Source organism: Amphibalanus amphitrite, unplaced genomic scaffold (assembly GCF_019059575.1).
Source record: "Amphibalanus amphitrite isolate SeventyFive unplaced genomic scaffold, NRLGWU_Aamphi_draft 000427F_arrow, whole genome shotgun sequence".
Classification (NCBI taxonomy): domain Eukaryota; kingdom Metazoa; phylum Arthropoda; class Thecostraca; order Balanomorpha; family Balanidae; genus Amphibalanus; species Amphibalanus amphitrite.
This window is the reverse complement of record NW_024881921.1, coordinates 47104-69341: the sequence shown is the minus strand read 5'-3', so window position 1 is coordinate 69341 and position 22238 is coordinate 47104. Positions and strand designations below refer to the sequence as shown.

The following is a 22238-nucleotide window of genomic DNA, read 5'->3' as shown; positions in this document are numbered from 1 at the left end:
TATGTGTCACTTCAGTCTAAGTTTTACCGCAAAAAGTTGTTTTCTGTGTCCCATGCTCTTAAAAGTAAAAACGAAAGATAACTCACACAAAACAAGTATCCTCTGCCCTGCAAATATTCTGAAATCCAACCCCTATATCATTTACTTGCAATATAAACAACTATTAGAAACTCAAATAATCATACAAAACTCCACTCAGATCCTTCGATAGATCCTTTCCATAACAAAACAGCATCACTCCCAGGCTTCAAAGCCTGTAGAGTGTGTAAAACAAATATGAGAGTTGACTGGTCACACGCCGTCCGGCTGTGTTGTGCGTATTATGCGTCGGTTCCATTTGTACGAGGGCTCTTGTCGCTGTCATCCGAACCCCGGAGTAGCTCTGTCCTGTCCGTCTCGCTCGGCAGGTGATTCTGATACGCTGATGATTCTCCGCCACTTCGCCGCCAATCTGCAAGGAACGAGGCCAATTATTGTCCGAACCCCGAGGTGTCCCCGCTCCTCGTCCGTGTGGGAATAATACCAGACTTTTTGGGGGGTCCATAGAATAGATCATCAGGATTTCATGACCTACAAGGCCAAAATCACACCAACAACGTGAACGGACACCGAACGAAACAAATGTCTTTTCAGAATATCGAAGTTGTATAGTGTATTGTAGGGTGAAGTCGTATAAGAGTACGCACTTAGTGGATTTCTTGCTCTCGTTTGTTTAATATTTGAAGGAAAGAAATCGCAAATAGGGAATATTTAAGTTCATTGAATTAGCCATGAACCCATGGGGCAACGATCCTTCAGCGTAAATGGAAGTGGTCTAAAACTGACATTTTCTGAACCGTTGCACTTGCGTACTCTTACCATATGGGGTGTGTAAGAGTACGCACGCCAGGCGGGTGGAGTACGCAAGCATATGAACACACACCTATGCAGCTTGCACTGTCCAAATGCTTAAAGGGACCCTCCCACCTTAACATTAGATTTGAGTTGAGATAGACGTCTGTCAAGACAGCCTCAGATTCAGATTCACTTTCAGAATCACATTCGGACCCCCTTAGATTTTCATAAAAACTGGTCCATGGGTACAGTTTTGGACGCTGATTCCAATGGTGAAGTCTGTTTTTCGCCACATATTATACTTTGTCCCCTAGAGGCATTCAAAGTTTTTTTTGGGTCGAAGGGGGACCCCCTTAGATTTTCATAAAAACTGGTCCATGGGTACAGTTTTGGACGCTGATTCCAATGGTGAAGTCTGTTTTTCGCCACATATTATACTTTGGCCCCTAGAGGCATTCAAAGTTTTTTGGGGCGAAGGGGGACCCCCTTAGATTTTCATTAAAACTGGTCCATGTGTACAGTTTTGGACGCTGATTCCAATGGTGAAGTCTGTTTTTCGCCACATATTATACTTTGGCCCCTAGAGGCATTCAAAGTTTTTTTGGGGCGAAGGGGGACCCCCTTAGATTTTCATAAAAACTAATCCATGTGTACAGTTTTGGACGCTGATTCCAATGGTGAAGTCTGTTTTTCGCCACATATTATACTTTGGCCCCTAGAGGCATTCAAAGTTTTTTTTTGGGCGAAGGGGGACCCCCTTAGATTTTCATAAAAACTGGTCCATGAATTGATGAAATACTAGGACTTACTCCACAAGGAGATCGAATGGGTCGGAGCGCTTTCAATATGTATTATACATATCGTCGTCAGCGAATCAATAACAACCTCTTCGATACCCGACTCGATTCGACCCGTTATTGATTCGCTGACGACGATATGTATAATACATATTGAAAGCGCTCCGACCCATTCGATCTCCTTGTGGAGTAAGTCCTAGTATTTCATCAATTTAATTCCATCTCCACATCATGTCATTACGTCAACTGGTCCATGGGTACAGTTTTGGACGCTGATTCCAACGGTGAAGTCTGTTTTTCGCCACATATTATACTTTGGCCCCTAGAGGCATTCAAAGTTTTTTTGGGGAAGGGGGACCCCCTTACATTTTCATAAAAACTGGTCCATGTGTACAGTTTTGGACGCTGATTTCAATGGTGAAGTCTGTTTTTCGCCAAATATTATACTTTGGCCCCTAGAGGCATTCAAAGTTTTTTGGGGCGAAGGGGGACCCCCTTAGATTTTCATAAAAACTAATCCATGTGTACAGTTTTGGACGCTGATTCCAACGGTGAAGTCTGTTTTTCGCCACATATTATACTTTGGCCCCTAGAGGCATTCAGATTCACTTTCAGAATCACATTCGGACCCCCTTAGATTTTCATAAAAACTGGTCCATGGGTACAGTTTTGGACGTTGATTCCAATGGTGAAGTCTGTTTTTCGCCACATATTGTACTTTGGCCCCTAGAGGCATTCAAAGTTTTTTTGGGGCGAAGGGGGACCCCCTTAGATTTTCATAAAAACTGGTCCATGTGTACAGTTTTGGACTCTGATTCCAACGGTGAAATCTGTTTTTCGCCACATATTATACTTTGGCCCCTAGAGGCATTCAAAGTTTTTTTGGGGGCGAAGGGGGACCCACTTAGATTTTCATAAAAACTGGTCCATGGTTACAGTTTTGGACGCTGATTCCAATGGTGAAGTCTGTTTTTCGCCACATATTATACTTTGGCCCCTAAACGGCATTCAAAGTTTTTTTGGGGGCGAAGGGGACCCCAAAAAAATTTGAATGCCTCTAGGGGCCAAAGTATAATATGTGGCGAAAAACAGACTTCACCATTGGAATCAGCGTCCAAAACTGTACACATGGACCAGTTTTTATGAAAATCTAAAATCTAATCCCTTCGCCCCAAAAAAACTTTGAATGCCTCTAGGGGCCAAAGTATAATATGTGGCGAAAAACAGACTTCACAATTGGAATCAGCGTCCGAAACTGTACACATGGACCAGTTTTTATGAAAATCTAAGGGGGTCCCCCTTCGCCCCAAAAAACTTTGAATGCCTCTAGGGGCCAAAGTATAATATGTGGCGAAAAACAGACTTCACCATTGGAATCAGCGTCCAAAACTGTACACATGGACCAGTTTTTATGAAAATCTAAGGGGATCCCCCTTCCCCAAAAAAAAACTTTGAATGCCTCTAGGGGCCAAAGTATAATATGTGGCGAAAAACAGACGAAAAACAGACTTCATCGTTGGAATCAGCGTCCAAAACTGTACCCATGGACCAGTTTTTATGAAAATCTAAGGGGGTCCCCCTTCGCCCAAAAAAAAACTTTGAATGCCTCTAGGGGCCAAAGTATAATATGTGGCGAAAAACAGACTTCACCATTGGAATCAGCGTCCAAAACTGTACCCATGGACCAGTTTTTATGAAAATCTAAGGGGGTCCGAATGTGATTCTGAAAGTGAATCTGAATGCCTCTAGGGGCCAAAGTATAATATGTGGCGAAAAACAGACTTCACCATTGGAATCAGCGTCCAAAACTGTACACATGGACCAGTTTTTATGAAAATCTAAGGGGGTCCCCCTTCGCCCCAAAAAAACTTTGAATGCCTCTAGGGGCCAAAGTATAATATGTGGCGAAAAACAGACTTCACCATTGGAATCAGCGTCCAAAACTGTACACATGGACCAGTTTTTATGAAAATCTAAGGGGGTCCCCCTTCCCCCAAAAAACTTTGAATGCCTCTAGGGGCCAAAGTATAATATGTGGCGAAAAACAGACTTCACCGTTGGAATCAGCGTCCAAAACTGTACCCATGGACCAGTTTTTATGAAAATCTAAGGGGGTCCCCCTTCGCCCCAAAAAAAACTTTGAATGCCTCTAGGGGCCAAAGTATAATATGTGGCGAAAAACAGACTTCACCATTGGAATCAGCGTCCAAAACTGTACCCATGGACCAGTTTTTATGAAAATCTAAGGGGTCCGAATGTGATTCTGAAAGTGAATCTGAATCTGAGGCTGTCTTGACAGACGTTTGAGATAGCCAAAATGGGGTCCCTGGCTCACAATTACCGGTTTCGGCACTCACAACATCGAGAAATGCCTTAAATCGGAAATATTGAATTTCAAAATTGCAGCATTTTGATTCAGAGGGGCTAATGCTTAGGAATACCCCTCTGAATGTGTGACGTCAGCGCAAATATCTAACGATTTTTAAATGTTTGACTAAAACGTTTTGTAGCACGCGGTGGTATATGCTATTTGCGCGCAACATCTGCCGCAAACGCCGCACTTCTAAAATAAAGTCGCTAGAAACAGCGGAGATCCCAAAAAAGTAAACAAAAGTAAAAGTCTAATATCTTGAAAACCGGTGAATATTTTTCGGTGAAATTTGGTAGATATTCGTTTTCGCTCTTTCTGAACCGAGCGACATCACTTTCATGCCAATTCATAAACTTTTTTTGAAGGTGGGAGGGTCCCTTTAACTTCAAACTCAGAAGGCATTTAAGTTAATTCAAGTATCCAAAAAGAAAAACATAAAATAAATCTTTCAAGTCTATAAATCAGGAAATAATCATGTCGTGTGTTAAAAAAAATGCACAATCAAAAAGGAGAATAACTCGTATTTGGAAGAATTTCGGGTACGCATCTGCATCACAGTGCTCCATTGATGATATACCTAAAAAACAAACGTCATTGAGCGATAGATTAATAATTCTATATTTCTGTATATTCGATTTTATGTATAATTCTGCGTACTCTTACCCTCCTGAACAGTGCGTCCTCTTACCGTACATGCAATTCGCGCACAAAACAACCCCGAAACGTTGTGCAAAACTTCGCAAACAGAATATTGCACTGTACAGTATTTCCCCAGATTACCTCACAAGTTTCCGACAACAATCACGGAAATGTACCTTATCTCAACCGCCAAGTATCAAAATTATTGTACCATATCATAATAATATCATAACGCTCGAAAATAATATTCATCGCCTTAAAGTCAACAGCGTCGCCGCTCAACGCCCACGTTCCGTTGGTGACATGCACGCACTGGCGGCTTCATGTCACTTCATGAACTCGACAAACCCGCGTTGCTAAGCAACCGAAACAGCTGATGCGTACTCTTATCGCCCGCGTACTCTTACCCCAAGATTACTTTACTTATACTCTTACCCGCCCTTACCCTACCTTTTCCAAAATCAGCCCGGCTGATGAAGTGAGATTACGAACCCATGGACCAATTTTGCTGCAGTTTTCATCTACCGAAGTATGCAGTCTAATCGTTCTCTTATGACTATACATTGTGCTTATGACAAGTCAGTTCATCATTTTATGTCGCCATTTGCTTTGAAGCAAGCGCTTGCGCAATGCTGCGCCGCGGCGCATTGCAGCTTACATCTCAGCCCATAGATGTCGCCTCAATCGTGCGCCTGCACCATGCTGTGCCGCCGAGCACATAGGGAATAGCTTTAGACCGCATTTACGAGCGCATATGCCACAATACCGATATGTGCATTGTGCAAGTTGTTATCCTAGAATCGAACTGCATTTGGACTTTGTAATCAACTATTTTTTACTATGACGTTGAAGCTAAAAATACACCTAGTAGCCGGTACAATAGATATGTAGGCGTGCACTTTCATTAGGCACCTACCTAGGTACCCTTCATCTCTCCGGCAGCACTTATGTACGTTCAAGTCGAGAAAGCAATGCTATCCTACACCGTTCCGTGCTTCTATCCTCAGGATACTGAAATCCTTCTCCTCCACGCCTCAACCCCCCTCCGGGCTGGACAGGCAACTTTATCTCGTGCGGGCTGCTCCCTTGGAGCGGCACCGCTGCTCCCGAGGGAGCGCACCCCGTAGCCGGGTGCAGTGAGTGCCTTGGGGCTGGGTGGCCTGTCCTCTGGACGGGCTCAGCCCCGGCGACTCACTAGGGTGCCTGCCCAGACCAATGTCTCCCCCTTTATCCTATCATCCTCCCGGCTCTGAAATGGTCTTGCCAGACCGAAAGGGCCTAACCCAACAAACAAAAAACAAAAAAAGCAATGCTATTACGCTAGCAGCACTGGTTTTAGCCGTCTCAACGAAGAACTGTGTGCACAATAGAGACAAGAAACATGTGGAACAAAGCATTAACTACAGACAACCGACTGCTTGCCCAGCGCCCAAGATTTTCCCAATCTCGCTCTGAACCAAAATTGCCGGCTAACTGAACAAGCTCTTCCTCACCTGTGCCGCTCACGTGATGCCGTGCACGTTGCGGATGTGGATTTTCTTGGAGCCCTTCTCGGCGAACACCCTGCCACAGATGGGGCACGTGGTCTCGCCCCGGTGGAGCGCCAGGTGGTTACGGTAGGTGGATGGTGCACGGAACGAGCGGCCGCACAGACGACAACGGTACTGCTCTGCTGGCGTGGAGAGCGAGAGAGAGAGAGACAGAGAGAGAGAGACAGAGAGAGAGAGAGAGAGACAGAGACAGAGACACAGAGACAGAGACACAGAGACAGAGACACAGAGACAGAGACACAGACAGAGACACAGAGACAGAGACAGAGACAGAGACAGAGACAGAGACAGACAGAGAGAGATAGAGAGAGATAGAGAGAGAGAGAGAGAGAGAGAGAGAGAGAGAGAGAGAGAGAGAGGGAGAGAGAGAGGGAGAGAGAGAGAGAGAGAGAGAGAGAGAGAGAGAGAGAGAGAGAGAGAGAGAGAGAGAGAGAGAGAGAGAGAGAGAGAGAGGAGAGAGAGAGAGAGAGAGAGAGAGAGAGAGAGAGAGAGAGAGAGAGAGAGAGACGATGTCAGATTGGGTGAATTTCAGTGACGCTCACTGCAGAAATTCGATTTGCAAGAGAGATAAGCTGTGAGGCTAGTAGCAAAGTTGCTGGTTGAGCACGAAAATGTGCTGTTCTTGAATGTGGCTTAGAATGACATTCTCAGAACGGCATATGCCTGGGTAGTTGTTATAAAAACGTATGTATGTAATAAATGCTTACCTTTCTTTGCATCAATGTTGAAAAAGTAACACAATGGCCTTGGATTAGACCATTTCTTTCCGAAAGAATTATTGAGTTCATTTCGGTGCCGCATTCGTTCCAGTAAAAGGATACCGGCAAGCCGATTGTCGTCTAATGACGCCATGAAACCTCGAGATGATATTTTATGCCCACTGATGTTAATTGGTGATCAGTTGCTCGATAAAAGATACCACAACGTACCGGCACCACAAGGACCAGCGCAGGACTATAACCATCCAACGGACAAAGACGGACCAAAAGCACATGCAATGCTGTGCCGTAGTTAGTACTTGCCTGCTAAAAGGACCAGGCTGACTTGCAAGATGGCTCCAGCAAGGATATTTATTAGAGCTTCCACTCAGCACACAAACTGTAGGTATGCTCCAGTTTTGCACACCATCGATATATTGTGAGGTCTTGACAGTGATTGCCGATGGGGACTATGCGCAAGGCCGATAAGAGAAATACCTTACCGAAAAATCGATGCTTTATTAATCAGTCTCAACTCTCAAATGAAAACTATGTAGAATATCGAAAGCTCAGCAAATGACCACTTGAGAACAGCATATTTACATTCTGGGACTATGGAACACCAAGTAAACTGATGATCAGAGAACTGGCCATAATGGCAACTGTGCTTATTCATGAGTACCTAACTTCTGCCTTAGTGTTAGCACTAACACTTAAGATTGTCCTACCTGTGAAAATATGCGTGAATAGCCTAAGCAGGCTACTGACAACTAAGGGGCACCGCAGTGAGTAAAAATGTACAAAGTGTTAACTACGCAAACACGCTGCACCGTCCTTCTGGTCACTATCCCTGCATCTTCCCCGTCGTTCGCGTCGCACAGCCCAGGTATTTGACGTAAATCAGCGAGGCCCCGTGGTGGACGAGCTGTCGGGCCAGTGACGTTGCTCGTCATGACCGCCATCCCTAGGATCGCCCCCCATGACGCCTCCGCTCTGCCTCCAGTCTCCACCCGCTGCGGGCGCGCTCTGCAGGCGCCCACCAGCCGCAGCGACGTTCAGACCACGTCCGACGACCATCGGTGCTGACGGTCCTTGCGGTCCGACGGGGGACCGCGGCTCGGCCGCCGCGCCGGCCCCGCGCCGACCGTCGTCAAACACCATGCCGTGGACGGCCATCATGTGATTCTTGAGGTTGCCCTTGTGGCTGTAGACCTTGTGGCAGACGGTGCAGGTGGTCTGTCCGCGGTGCAGCGACAGGTGGTGCCGGTAGGTGGACCGGGCACGGAACACCCGGCCGCACTGGTCGCAGCGCAGCTCTGCCGACAGAGGAGCACCGGGCGCGCTCTCACCATCCTGCTCTCACCAGGCTTCGAGTGTACGGGCACGGCTCAACACAGAGTAGGGCTGCATGCTGAGCAGCAATACAACACAAACACAAGTAACCAATCAGCCATTGCAAAAAAAGTAAAAGAGGACGTTCGGTGGCAATTAAGCATGCACGTCAAACTTTCCTCCAAGTGCTTAAAATGGAGTATAGAAGACAAAGTATTGCTTCAAGCAATGACATACCCGTTGAAAATTGTATCGAAACCATCAAATATGTCTGCAAACTGCATGCTTAAGTACCGCGTAATGAATTTTTGCAATATAATATTATACAACGCAACGGTCGTTGTGAACTGCTATTTCGAAATTCGAACTAAGGCCGTACAAAACTCTCAGCTGTCAATAATCAGTATCAGGTTAATACAAAATAGTAAATTTGGGTTTGAGGTATAAGAGGTCATGAAAGGTCAGTTTTTACAATTTTTGACAAGGTTTCACGGTTTTGGCAATAAGCGGAGAAACACGCTATAGCAATAAAACAGCTTTAGAAATTGAATCATCAACAATACGAAATACGAATCACTTGATGTCATAGCACGACTTTTTCCGGTCATGTCATGATACATGTTGAGGGTCATAACCTAAGGCTAAGGTCGCAAACTATACGACTAAATTTTCACTTCGGCGTTGTTATTTATGATTCCACGAAGCTCGACCAAAGAATCAGGGTGCACATTGAATTAAAGTGCGAATTTGGATAAAAAATATAAAATCCACAAAAAGGCAACTTCGGCAGATTTTGTCTTCTGGTGGCCAAGTCGCTATCACAGGTCAAATCTTCGAATAAAAGCGAAAGAGTCTTCAAAGATATATCAAACGCTTTGTTTCACGATGCTTTAGGTCAATTGGTTCACGAATTATGAGACAATTTAGGCATTCAACAATCTCAAAAGCTGAGCTTTGCTGACCTCTTGGCGAACTGACCTTTAGCGTGCAAGCTTCACAATCGCCGACGTACTTTCTTCAAGATTTTTGTCGCTCTTTCGAAAGCTGGCCATAGTTTAACTCTGTGTGACTCGGAGGACGTAACCCTCTACCCGCCTCCTCGTAGGTATTACAATCGGACCACCTCTTGGCGTGGGTAAAACGACGAAGCCGCTTGATGAGCAGACGCCATGCCTGTATTTCTGAGCAGACGCAATGCCTGTATTTCACAAACACCCGGCTCTGATAAGGAAGTGTCGGCCTTTTGTGCACTACACTCACTTTCGTCCTGTTTGCAGTATCATTGTAGCTTGTGACTTTGTTCCTTTATGTCATACCTGTTTTATAATTGCGTATGACGTTGATTGCTGGAACCAAAGCTCCAACGATGCAGCTCCAATCGATGCACTGGTACACAGTTACCGGATGCAGTGTCAAAACAAGCTGAAGTCGTGAAAGTGTGCCATATACCTAGTCATCTATTAAACTAAGATCAGAGTAGGTATGTACCTTCCAATAATCGGTGCCACTAAAATTACATGCTGCCTTGATTACCTATTTACAATCTGCATTTCTTATTTGCAAAAGACTCGTCTTTTTGCATGCTAAGATTCGCCGTATGTGTACGTACGGCCCTGGATTTAGGTATCATAAAGTTGCTCAACGGTCTTCCACCACGACGCACCGATTTTCGTTGCATGACTAAAATCAAATCCTCAAACGGAAACGTAGGGGAGAGTGGGGTAATTTGGCCGGTGGTGTAAATTGGCCGCCCCCACCTGTACGATGTCTAATAAAAGTGAGTGAAATAACTCTAGTCTCTATTCATTTGTCATGGGTAGAAATAACTGGAGGACAAATGTCAAAACTTTGCCCCTCGTAGTTTTATTTAAAATTAATAAAACGTTAATTTCATTAGAAAATGGTAACTTTTACTTCTGTTTACAAAGTTGTATAACATGTAGTATTTGGGCTAAAAACGAATTCAGACATTATAGCGCCATTCTTGGGGGTGTTCAGCGGTTCCAAGAGCAATTTCATCTAATTCCGTATAGCCGTGATGACTCTATACACAAAAATTTTCAGAATGGCAATATGGGGTAATTTGGCCGGGACTAGTGGGGCAACTTGGCCGGTGCGCTCATGGTCACTATGCTGGGACGGCCGAGTTTTCATGGTCAATTGTACCATAAATGACATAATTCATGACCAACTTTGACTACTTTGATGCCTTACTTCCGATTGGTCAACTGTAAGAGCATGTGACGTCATCAAAGGTTACCAAACGTTTTTTGCTAATAAATCCTTACATAAAAAATGGTACAGCCGCACAAATGGTCTCATTCTGTTCAGCTCGCCAAGGCGCATCGAATGATATGCATGATGACCTTGAAATCACGTGACCTTGAGGTCAAGCGACCTGAGGTAACGTGACCTGAGGTCAACCTTTGACCTTGACTTCTCGAGGTCAACACATATATGTTTTGATGCGGAATGACGAGATAATTACGATGGTACTCGAAGTTTTGGCCTAGCTTGATTACTTCAAAAGTTATTCGTAAAAAACTGTCTTCGCATCTAGAGCCGCTAATTTGGCTATTTTGACCCCTGTGACCCCATGAGTCAACCTCCAAAATGTGGTAAATGCGTCATAGGACACACGTCATTGCTGAATCTGAAGCTGACTCGCAATATAACAGAAAATCCTGACCGCAAACTAACACCGGCCAAATTGCCCCACACCCCCGGCCAAATAACCCTGCTAGTGGGGCAATTTGGCCGCCTTGCAGACCTTTGTAATACGTCACAATTTCAATATAAGTAATTACTCTATCATTTCAAGTTCACTGTCCAGTAAAGTAAAATGAATGCGACACCTGCCAGCGTTGAGAAAATGCAGAAATGTGTCGTCAATTTTAAGTTACATCGTTTTCTAAAAAAAGCGGCCAAATTACCCCACTCTCCCCTAAACAAAAAACGAAACCAACAGCCGCTAGACTTTTGCGGAAAAGTGCGCTCAAATTTCCTCGCGACTTGGACGAATAACGCTTCGTTCAGTACTGGCTGAGTCATCTGACGGTGACACTCTTCCCAGCCAGCAAATTTGGTCTGGGCCGTAGCTGGTTTTACTCTGGCTAGCTCCAGCATTTGCTTCGGCTTAAGTACAGCCAAGGGCTGGGGCTCTACTGGATCTGACACACGATCCCGGAGCTCGCCCGCACCACAGCCGAACTTATGCTGCATCAGCCATGCCGTACTTCAACCGTACTTCATCCACAGTAAGCCAGAGCAGCTACGAGGCAGCCGGGCCTGGCCGAGGAAGCCGGACTTGAGCCGTGTCAGGGAACCGGACTTGGGCCAGACTTGGCGATCCGAAACCATACCAATTCGGGAGCGCTACAACAAAGACTGGCTAACCGGAATAGAGCCATATCGACCCAAACCCCGGTTCCGTTTACACCGCCCCAAGTTTGGCATGTCGGAGTTGCCGGGGCAAAACGGACTTGAACCGAAGCAAATTGCTGGCTGGGTTATTGCTGCTGTGAGCTCGGCGGTGCGTGCTGCTGCGGCTGCTGCCCCCGGGGCTCGGCAGTGTCCTGTTGCGGCCAGCGCGGCGCGGCCGGCGACTGCGCCATCGGGGCGGACCAGCGGGCCGGATCGGCCGGCGGAGGTACACCGTGCACCGTCTTCATGTGGCACTTGAGGTTGCCCTTGTGGCTGAGCACCTTGCCACAGATCGGGCACGTGGTCTCGCCGCGGTGCATCGCCATGTGGTGGTAGTAGGAGGAGCTGGCCGCAAACTGGCGGCCGCACTGCGGGCACTGGTGCAGCCGGGGCGAGCCGCCGCTGCCGCCACCTGTCGGCCACACGGCGCACCTCAGTTACACCGGGTCGCCGACAAAACGGTCAGGTAGAAACGAGACAAACAAGACACTTCAATGCAAAAAAGGTAATAATAAATAATGATGTCCAATTGCAACAGCAACTCTTGTGAAGCATTTTACATAAGCTTGACGGCCAAAATTGGACTTGCCAATCAAAATTAATGCCACCTCCACAGCCCCTCGACCATAACACGATGATTATAGGTATGCTTGACTGAAATTTGCCGCAAACGCGTTTTTCGATAACTGACAAAATATAGCTGCATGTCAAACAAAGAATAAGTCAGATACTCACGCTATTCATCGATTCTAATTATTCAGAAGACTGATTGATCCACACGTCCTTCAATCTCCCCGCTCAGATCAAACACATTTTTGAGTGCATTATCGTGTATTGCCGGACTTATATTTGTATTGTTTCATTACAAGAGTGCCAATAACACACGCTAGTCGCTACGCACAAGCCATCAGGTCGACAAGTCCAGACTAGATTCATCAAGATAACCATTGAACACATCAACGAATTACCAACACGTATCCCCCAAACCATCACTGTCTGGCGAAGGGGTCGAGGCCGTGTATCCGCTTGAGGTGCACCTTGAGGTTGCCCTTCTCGGAGAACACGTGACCGCAGATGGGACAGGTAGTCTCCCCGCGGTGGAATGCCCGGTGGTTGCGCAGGGTGGACGGCGCTGAGAACTGCTTCCCGCAGATGTTGCACTTCAAGCTGGCCAGCCAGGCGGCGTCCCCTGCAGATATAGGGATCGCTCGTGAGGGGACAGCCGTCACTGAGGGGTGACAAAAAAAGGCGCGGGGAAAATTAATGCAGCAAAGCAGCGTCATTTGCACTCTAATTTCTAATTATCAAGTGGTGCTTAGCAAAGTAGACTGCTTTGTCCGTGCTTTACCTACCTAATTAAGTCGTAGGTAATAACGAACATAAGCAGAAGCATCACTGCCGTTTTGTCCAAAGCAAACGCAGAGAAGGTGAGCTGCATTATTGTCTTAGCCAGGTCGCTTGAGAAAACGACTTGATCGAAGACGGTAAATTAACGTCACATAAATCAACTGACCCGTCAAACTCACGCTAAATTTTCACCCAGGAAGGGCTCTCGCCTTTCTGGAATAGGCTGGTATTTTGGGGCAAGACGTGTGCAGCGTAAATGAATATAACGTCTTCGCCCGTTTCGAGTTGTTTCATGGTCAGCATCGTCCACGTTTGCGTTGTACTTCAACCTAAATCTGGTTTCGCTTGCGAACAACGCAAAACGCTTCATGAAAACATTCATATCATTTGTTTGTTTTAGCGCCGAGTGCAGGCTATTTTCAAACATGTCATTGCGTTACGGCTCGAACCACCAACTTACCTTACGATCGCTGGAACTGCCGAGGCGATAGTTTTGTTCGCCTGACCGACCATGTGTTCTACTTCTGTGTGACCAAAGAAGTGGGGTACCTACGATAGCTTCAATCATATTATAAACATCTTTTCAAAGGCATTATTCAAGCCATCAAATGTGTATTTATATCTGTTCTGGGCAGACAACGAAAGACGGCCTATTTATCAGAAAAAATATAGGTAAGTAAGCACGCAAACCTTGACACTTGGTAAAGATAAGCAGAGGCTACGACTCATCAAAATGATTCAGAACAAAACATTTTTTAAAAGAAATGTTGGTGAACAATCCTTCAAAAATAAGGTGAACATAACGCTTCATCTTTTTCACAACAATGTCCCCAATTATCCGACGATGCTAGTTGCAAAGTGCAGTGAACTTAATATCCACCAACAGCACATAACTTAGAATGCACACTTGCAGAAGCACTTAAGCGCCGAAACAGAACATGGCTATATTTAAGCCTAAATCAGTAAATTTACACCATATTGACATACGCCTGAAGCACACAAGCCATAAGTTGCACCAGGAAACAGCCCCAGACACTACAGTGTCTGCGGCTGGAAGTGACGCTTCTGCCATCCGTCATCACGAAACAATCATGACCAACTCACTGCATTTCCAACTACATAAACCCAGTTTGCAAAAGATGACAAGTCGCCATGTGTTGTTTTAGACTGCTCTTGCAGCTGAAAACCTTCGAGCAAATAGAACAGACCGTCTCTCCGCGGTGGAAGGCCCGGTGGTTGCGGAGGGTGGACGGCGCCGAGAACTGCCTCCCGCAGATGTTGCACTTTAGACTGGCCAGCCAGGCGGCTCCCCTATCTGCCGAAAGGGACGACAGTCGTCACCACTTCGACCGCAGAGTTGATGCGATGCATCATGCAACCAGGTAGTACAGCGACCAACGAAGAAAGGAAGCATTAGTGCGGTATGGAAATCGCAAAGCGCAGAGAAAAAGTATAGCACCCTTTCATTATCAGAGTAGGTAACACGTACTTGTCTTATACGTTTCAATGACTATGTAAATAAAGGACGATGGAAAACGAAAAAAAACAGTTATTTTGTAAAACGTCAGCATCCGTCAATTTTCAACCGTATTATTCGTAGTCTATTTGTCGCAAGAGAAATAACGCTGATGCAACCAGAGGCAATGGTAATCAAAAGAGTCGAACGAACAGCACAATTATTGAAGACACAACGGTCCATAGCACTCTCATCCAGTGAATTCATCGCCTTCCTTATAGACGGCCTTGAATGAGCAGTGGATTGAATCAATGAGACTTCTCAGAGTCGATGCGTGTCTCAGAGCGTTGTCATGTAGTCAGTGGGGTCCGTGTTCGTGAGGTGCCACTTGGCATTTACATCTGTTTCCGCTTTCTGACGATGCCCAAGATGCAGCTGGCTGGGTCGTTGTGTCCTTCCGCTGCGATGGAAGGGACCTTTCGTCCGTCTGATCATGCGCTATCTCTTGGCCTAGGAAAATTGCCATGGTCGTATCATTCATTTTTTTAAAAAGCAATTCTAGGCTAAACGCTGGTTGTTTATTTTACATCCAAACAAATGTACAAGAAAACAGGGTGGGTATCGCTCTGAAGTCCGTAGGCGTCTAGCTTACATTACATGATCTCGCTTTTCATGGGTCGTACTAAGCAGTTCGCTGAGAGTACTCGTTCCGTGTTAGTTCAAGCGCAAGTTACAGGGCCCACATCGATCTCTGGGGGCCCAGTGACGGTCTAAGGGGATCTCGCACCGGTCTGAGAGGGCTCCGGAAGTTTTGGTGCTCCGCGAGCCTTGGGTCCAGAACCCCCCACCTCCAGAGGATCTCTACCCTCCTAAAACGAAAATTAGTGCACCATACCGCGAAGTTAATGTGTACATTTCAAGCGCAGATAACGCCAAAGATGTTCATTTATATACATGGCGAAACACTCCGGTATATACATAAAATTACCAAACAAAGTGACACTCCAGGCCACAAGAAACAGCCCACATCTTTATCCACTGCATCTTCCTCTAACTGAGCCATATTCAAGTGGAATGACGAGTGGCAATGTGCTGTTTAAGGTAGAACTTGGTGCACAAAACCTTCGAGCAAAAAGGACAGGTGGTTTCGCCCCGGTGGAGGGCCCGGTGGTTGCGGAAAGTTGACTCCGCAGAGAACTGCTTCCCGCAGATGTTGCACTTCAAACGGTCAGCGTCCTCGCCTGCCGAAAGGAATCGCATGTGAGGGAAACGACAGCAATCACTGCTTCAAGCGACTAGTAGTCGCAAAGTCGATGTGGCATAGAAATGATACAACAAAGAGTTTGTGCATTAGTGTGGCACGTCATAAAGTTTAGCTGAAAATCAGCAATGCATGTTCCTTCACGTTACCTTCTGTAAGCGTTGCTCACGCATTTCAACGTCATCAGCGTGCGCATCAACTTGTAAGCTAGTGCGAATAATATCAGTGCTAGAACAGTTATATTGTTCTCATCCGTACCTTGGTGGGTACAGACTAAATATTTTTAACTGGATCATGGTCTCGTCAGAAGAACTGGTACTCGAACTGGTACTCGAATGTGGTGCTAAGAAAAATGAATATGTCCAAATATCATCACATCAGGACGTTCCCGTGTTTCACCTTCTTGGCTTATCTGGCGACACGCCAGCGTTCAAGTGGTACTGGTGCTAGTAGAACTGGTACTCGAAAGAAAAGAACGAGTCATTTGAATGTCCGGTAGCCCATCACAAGGCTCAGTGTTCACCCAGCGAGTGTTCTCCTCGACATCCTCCGACATCCTCTAAAAACCAGTGTAGCGTGAATCGATGAAACTTGTTCTCGTTCTCGAAATCGCAAGAGTGTCCTTGAGATATGTAAAGCAAATTAGGTATTGGCTAACTTTTTATTCAAACGACATATCTACATAAGCAGCAGTGATTATATCAAGAAAGATACCAGACGAGACACGTTGAGCGCAGCATACCTAATAAGCATAAGCACTAGGTCACATAAAGCCAACAAAAAGAGCCTTAAGAAAAAGGAATATGTCCAAATATCATCACATCAGGACGTTCCCGTGTATCACCATCATGGCTTATCTGGCGACACGCCAGCGTTCACGGAACAATGGCATTTCCACTGCACCATCCAATGGCCGTAGAGTCTGTGTTTACGTATATTGGGTATGTCGAGACGCCATGTGATATTTTAGACAGCCCTTGGTGCTGAACACCTTTGAGCAAATGGGACAGACTGTCTCGCCGCGGTGGAAGGCCCTGTGACCGCGCAGAGTAGACATGGAGTTGAACGTTCGATCGCAAGTTTCGCAGCGGTGCACAGGAAGGCCGCCAACGTCTGAAAAGAAGGATTGTCTGATTTAAAAGCGGAAGTAGTTTTATCAAGCCCAAATCGTAAATACCTATTGCTAGGCAAAAACTTAGGAATATGCCGTTTGAATTTCAGCAATGCGGTGACACGGGTGTATAAGAATTCAAGTCTGCAACACCGATTTTACCGTATACCTACACATGCGTATTGATATCTTCGTTTGGCTTGGCTAAGTTTTTTTTATCTCCGGTTTATGCAGATTAATTGGTGAGCTATTCCAAGGAAAAGATATGCTGCCATTTAGGACACGTTGGGAGACGATTTACTTAGTAGCGTTATTTTTTTTCACAGCTAGCTTTTTTGCTGTTTCTTCACAGCTTTGTAGCTTCACTTCTTTTCGTACCGTTTTTCGTAGACCTAAGAATAAGTAAAAGCAATGCAAACATACAGTTTTGCACTGGAAATTCAAAAAACAATTTATCATTTTTTGTTTATTTTACGTTTGAATTGAAAACAACGGGAAAGGTAATTTAGCGAAGTAATATAACTTGGTTGTTGGGATGCATACTGACTTTAGAGTGAAAGGAAAAGTAAAGTCAATACCTCGGCATTGGCAAAAGGGCAAAGGCAAATGCCTATATTCAGTAGAGGTTTCCAAATTGCGCTAACATATTCCGGAAGAGGAAGAATCGTACCGGCTTATGGCTGTACCTGTCTAAAACCTGTCATCTTTGAATAATCATATGTAGGTACTCGTTTCGTCTCGGTAATCGATGCAAAAATACATGACTGTGTAGTGTGTAGGTAATAGCTATATTTAAGAACACAGTAAATCAATAACAACGACCGCACAATCACACTGCTCAATCACAATCACAGAACTCGGCCACGGGTGGGCCCGTTTGCCCAACCCGCCGGCTACGGATAGCCTTGACCGGTCAAAACCGATTGAGTACCGGTCGGTCGGCTAACAAATATAAAATAGTGGACACAAAACTATACGTAGATAGTATCGGACCCCTGACTCTTCCCTGACCAAATTCCGCGTCACAGAGAGTATGTTTCTAGACTCTGCGCTCGGCACTACTCCCTCCCATCTCCTCGCTATTACGCAGCAAAAGAGGTCACCGACTCACCAATCTGCCCACCGAGCTACTAGGGTTTTTGGACAGTAAACATACACACCGGCATCGCTGCCTGGGACCGTGAAAAAACGGGCATGAACAAGTGGAAAAGACATGTGTCATGAGCGCAGCCCTAGTCAGTTTGGACAGCGATGCACAGAACGAACGTGAGCCTGCATGTTGAACTTGTTGCTGAACACTCTGTGGCAGATGAAGCACTGCGTTTCACCGCGATGCACGGCGCGATGGCCGCGAAGGGCGGACGCAGAGCTGAAGACTCGTCCACACACTTCGCATCTATTGCCTGTAAAGGGATTAAGTGATTAGAGCCGCATGCAAAAGGTCTAACCTTAGCGTTTAGCTCCACAACAGACTTATATTGAACAGTCCATCTGTGTTCAAAGCCAAAGCAATGTGTCAGCGATCAGATAGGTGATTGACGCAGTTAATTGTTTCGACGCGGTAACATCACCTGGCTCCGATTAAATTAACAGAATCAGATTAGAAATGCCTACAAAGCTGCCGATACTTTTCTCAAATTTACATATTGCAATATTAGGAGCAAATCATGTTATCGCGAAAGTGTAGGAACGTGAATGCAAATACCCAAACCCACACCAGTGTAATCATACCACAATTGCAGTGCCCCAAAGGAGGCAAGAAGCGACAAAGTGTTTCATCAAATGTATTTACAAATAACCACATATTTATTTACAGTACAACCTTGTCCACCAAATAGCAGGATTCACACTTCCCAGCACAGCCGAATCGTCACTGTGTCTGAATTGCATATGTGCAGGTCAAGTCAATGCAACGTCTACGCCACGCACACACAACGTTTAGATTGACCAACAAATGAACTAATTCTAGATGTGCCCATCAGCATGAATATGATTACAGTTACCTATGCACCAGCTAATTGCAAAAGCAATATGCAATGAGCGATCGCCTTTTATGCAAAAAAGGAGCAGACTTTCTTCGCAGTTCGCACTTACTGCTGTCAATGAAACTCAACTCATGAAGAGGAAAGAACTAGCGAATGAAACACACAGGTATGATAATGATAACACTGCGCTTTACTTGTCAGTGACTGTCACTAATATAAAGTATTGATCAGTTTCAATTATTGCCAGGGAGGGCGGAAGCTAGGCGTTATCTTTCGAAGCTGTATACATATTGTTTACATCGCGTCAGGATATCACCGCAAAACGGAACTTCAGATTCAACAAGAAGGTGACCTCGTATCCCAAGCCTAGTCAAGCTCTTCGTTACGATCAGAAGTACCTACCCACCAGCGTGGTTTACCTGACAAGCGCAACAATTGTAGCATAAAAACACTTGTCACATGTATATGAACTTTGAACAGTGTGGCAAGTAACAACGCTTGTTCAGAGTCCAGCCATTCGTCCTCCCGCGCTTCTAGAAGGATGAGTCACTGCGTCACTTCACCGCACCACTCGCCAAATTAAGTCACTGCGTATTGTGCACGAACCGTTCGTGCGCCTGAAGGTTGAATTTGGTGCTGAAAACCTTGTCGCAGATGAGGCAGCGAGTCTCGCCCCGGTGAACGGCCTGGTGCCTGATCAGAGACTTGCGAAGGGAGAACGACTTGCCGCATTGCTCGCAGAACCAAAGACCATCAGACGGTTCTGGAAAAGAGCAATGTACATATCGTGAGCGGCATGAAAGAGACTTAGCAGACATGCAGAACGCATAATTAGGCACGACTTGCATCAGATTACAAAGCAAATCATCAACTTCGATACAAGGGCACTCGTGCGCCTGTTATGGCGAGTATATGTAACCGCTTATATATCTTCAGTAGATTTAGTTGGCCAAACAACTTTTACATGGCACCTGGGCTTAGCAATTTTCTTTTTCTGCTGAATAGATGTCGATTGTCGATGATATAATATCAACAACCGACCCATCAGCGCCAACTCATAAACAACTCGTCGAAGAGTTAGTGCTGTAATGAACGCTCTGCGAATTCGGGACTGGTAATTTCACATTTACAGGTATTCAATCGTAACATAAGAAACAGACCCATCAAGCCCTCAGTTCGCTAAACCTTACTGAGCGATAACATTATTCTAAAATGTCTTGGCATGCACGGCAAAAGCTTCAGTACGAAGAAATCACCACAAACGTAAGGAAGTAAAACAGAAAGACAAGTCTTTTCCACCAGTCAGCACCTGTAGCTCAGTCGGGCAGTCCGCAGTGCTGATCGGCGTCGTAGACGGTGCCGGAGGAAGAGAACACTAGATCGGAGGAGGTCCGCTGGATCCAGGGTAGGCAGCCGAGGACGACACGGCGGCGGCCGCCGGCGAGGCGGGGTGCGAGGCCAGCAGGTGCCGCTTCATGTGGCCCTTGGTGTTGAACATTTTCCGACAGACGGGGCATGTGGTCTCGCCGCGGTGCACGGCCCGGTGGCCGCGCAGAGTCGACTGGGAGTTGAACACCCGGTGACAGATGTTGCACCAGACCTGCGGCGCCGCCAACTGAGCATCTGGAACACCCGGCCATGACCGGACAGTGGTCAGGACCGCACACAGTGGATGCCATAGGGTGATGTCATTTGATCCAGCGTGCATACTGGTGGTGATAGTAACAGGTTCAGACTGCTTTCAGCCTCAGTGGCAATCTCAAATCACAAATAAAAAATGTGTACCAAAAAATGCATATCTGTAATATATCAAGACTGGACAGTGGACAGCCGCGTAACTCGTGCGCCCAGAATATCGCGCAATGGAGAAAATAGACCATGATGACATGTATTATGCATCGCAGAGCAAAACATCCAAACGACAATCTGGTTTAGTCCGGCAGGCGGTGGGCCTCCCGGCCACCTTCCGCGCGGTAGGGGGGGGGGGGCATTTTTGCCTCCCCAATCTCCGAAACTACTGGACGGATCCGTAAAATTCAAACGGCGTTCGATTGCCTTGTTAAATATATCGAGGGAAATACAATTTCATTGACATAGGGGTGACGGGGTCACCGATGACTTCACAGGTCAGGTCATAGATAAAATGTTTCACCCTTCACGGGTCTTCTAAGAAATGCGCTGTAACATCGAGTAAAACGCATTATGTCGAAAATCAGCGATAGCGCTTCAGTTGTCAAGTACATATGCTGCAATTAGAGGTCACTGATAATACCAGGTCAGGTCACAGGTCTGGTCACCAAGGTTCAGCACGTGCACCCAACTTTACTAGGGTTGTGTGATGCATGTTTTTTATGACCAATTTTTCAATTCCAACTCAATGGTGTTGGTTATAAGATCATCAGGTAGGTTTAGGTCAATTTCTGGTGGAGGTCAGGTCAATGTCAGGGCAAAAAAGGTCAATTTCAAAGCTGGTAGTTTTTCATAAAATTGATTGGTAATGGCTCGATGCAGCTCGTCACGGTGAGTCTAATGGTGGTCTTTGTTTTTGCGCTACGTAATTAGCGGCCAATTATCATATCCTTTGGATTTTGGAAACATTTTTAATCAAAATGAGTAAAATTGATGACCGGGAGGGTAGCTACTGAAAATTTGGTGACGATCGGCGCAGCGGTTGTGGAGATATATCGAGAAAAAAACTCAAGGAGGGGGACAAAAAAGCCCCCCCCCCACACCGCCTGGAAGGTTAAGAGAAGAACAACCAAATCATTTGAACTTCACTCACGCACATTTCGTCAAAGTGCTTGGTCCGTTTTTTTTTCTTCCGCTAGTATGAAGTCTTGGAACTTTGGGGGTCCGCCACGTTGTGCACGAATAGCATGTGTTGCTTCATGGATGACTTCGTTGAGAAAACCTTGTGACAGATCTCACAAGTTGTTTGGCCACGATGAAAGGCACGATGTGAACGCAGAGTTGATTTAGACTTGAAAACTCGGTGACAAATTTGGCAGCAATACTCTCCGAAGTCGACTGATCCTGGAACAAAGAGGGTTTAACATCGGCTTATGTACATTCATGCCTCGGTAGCGACAGCAAACACATGCAAGTTACAAATCTAAGCTATGCTGGTTGACCTTAGCGTCGTCAACAAACCTTTATTTGGCCACAGAAAGTCAAATAAGAATAAGGAATTATCTTGAGTAGGCAAAATTCCTTCATTTTCCGGAAGTGTTAAGTACGGCCGAGGGGTTTACTAAATACGCCTTAAATGGAAATGTAGGTAATTCGCAAGACCTTGTAAATATATCTCAAAGGTTATCATTTACCAAATTGTTCATAATATTCAGATGGCTTTCCATAGGTATAGGTACAATTTTGGAAAAGCACAATGAATATGATCAAACCTGATTCTTACGTTTAACGGGCACCAGTTTAAA

General features: G+C 45.7%; 1 protein-coding gene across 20 annotated transcripts in view; it reads right to left on the bottom strand.

Moving 5' to 3' along the window:
* Positions 1 to 127: 127 nt before the first annotated feature.
* LOC122391227 (broad-complex core protein isoforms 1/2/3/4/5-like) overlaps positions 128 to 22238 on the bottom strand; it is a 53896-nt gene continuing 31785 nt past the window's right edge. For 5 of the 20 annotated variants that reach the window (XR_006258310.1, XR_006258315.1, XR_006258309.1 and 2 more), the window contains 3 exons: positions 21591 to 21837; positions 20114 to 20427; positions 18588 to 19567 (listed from right to left, as the gene is read on the bottom strand). Coding sequence is in view for 12 of the 20 variants with exons in the window: in XM_043384927.1 (XP_043240862.1) it covers positions 7790 to 8205 (416 nt within the window). In the remaining 8 variants the exon portion in view is untranslated. Of the gene's footprint in view, positions 452 to 6134; positions 6311 to 7306; positions 8206 to 13586; positions 14307 to 15448; positions 15689 to 16624; positions 16822 to 17584; positions 18223 to 18587; positions 19568 to 20113; positions 20428 to 21586; positions 21838 to 22238 lie in introns of those variants that run through there. The other 15 variants (XR_006258311.1, XR_006258312.1, XR_006258314.1 and 12 more) reach the window with 8 other exon arrangements.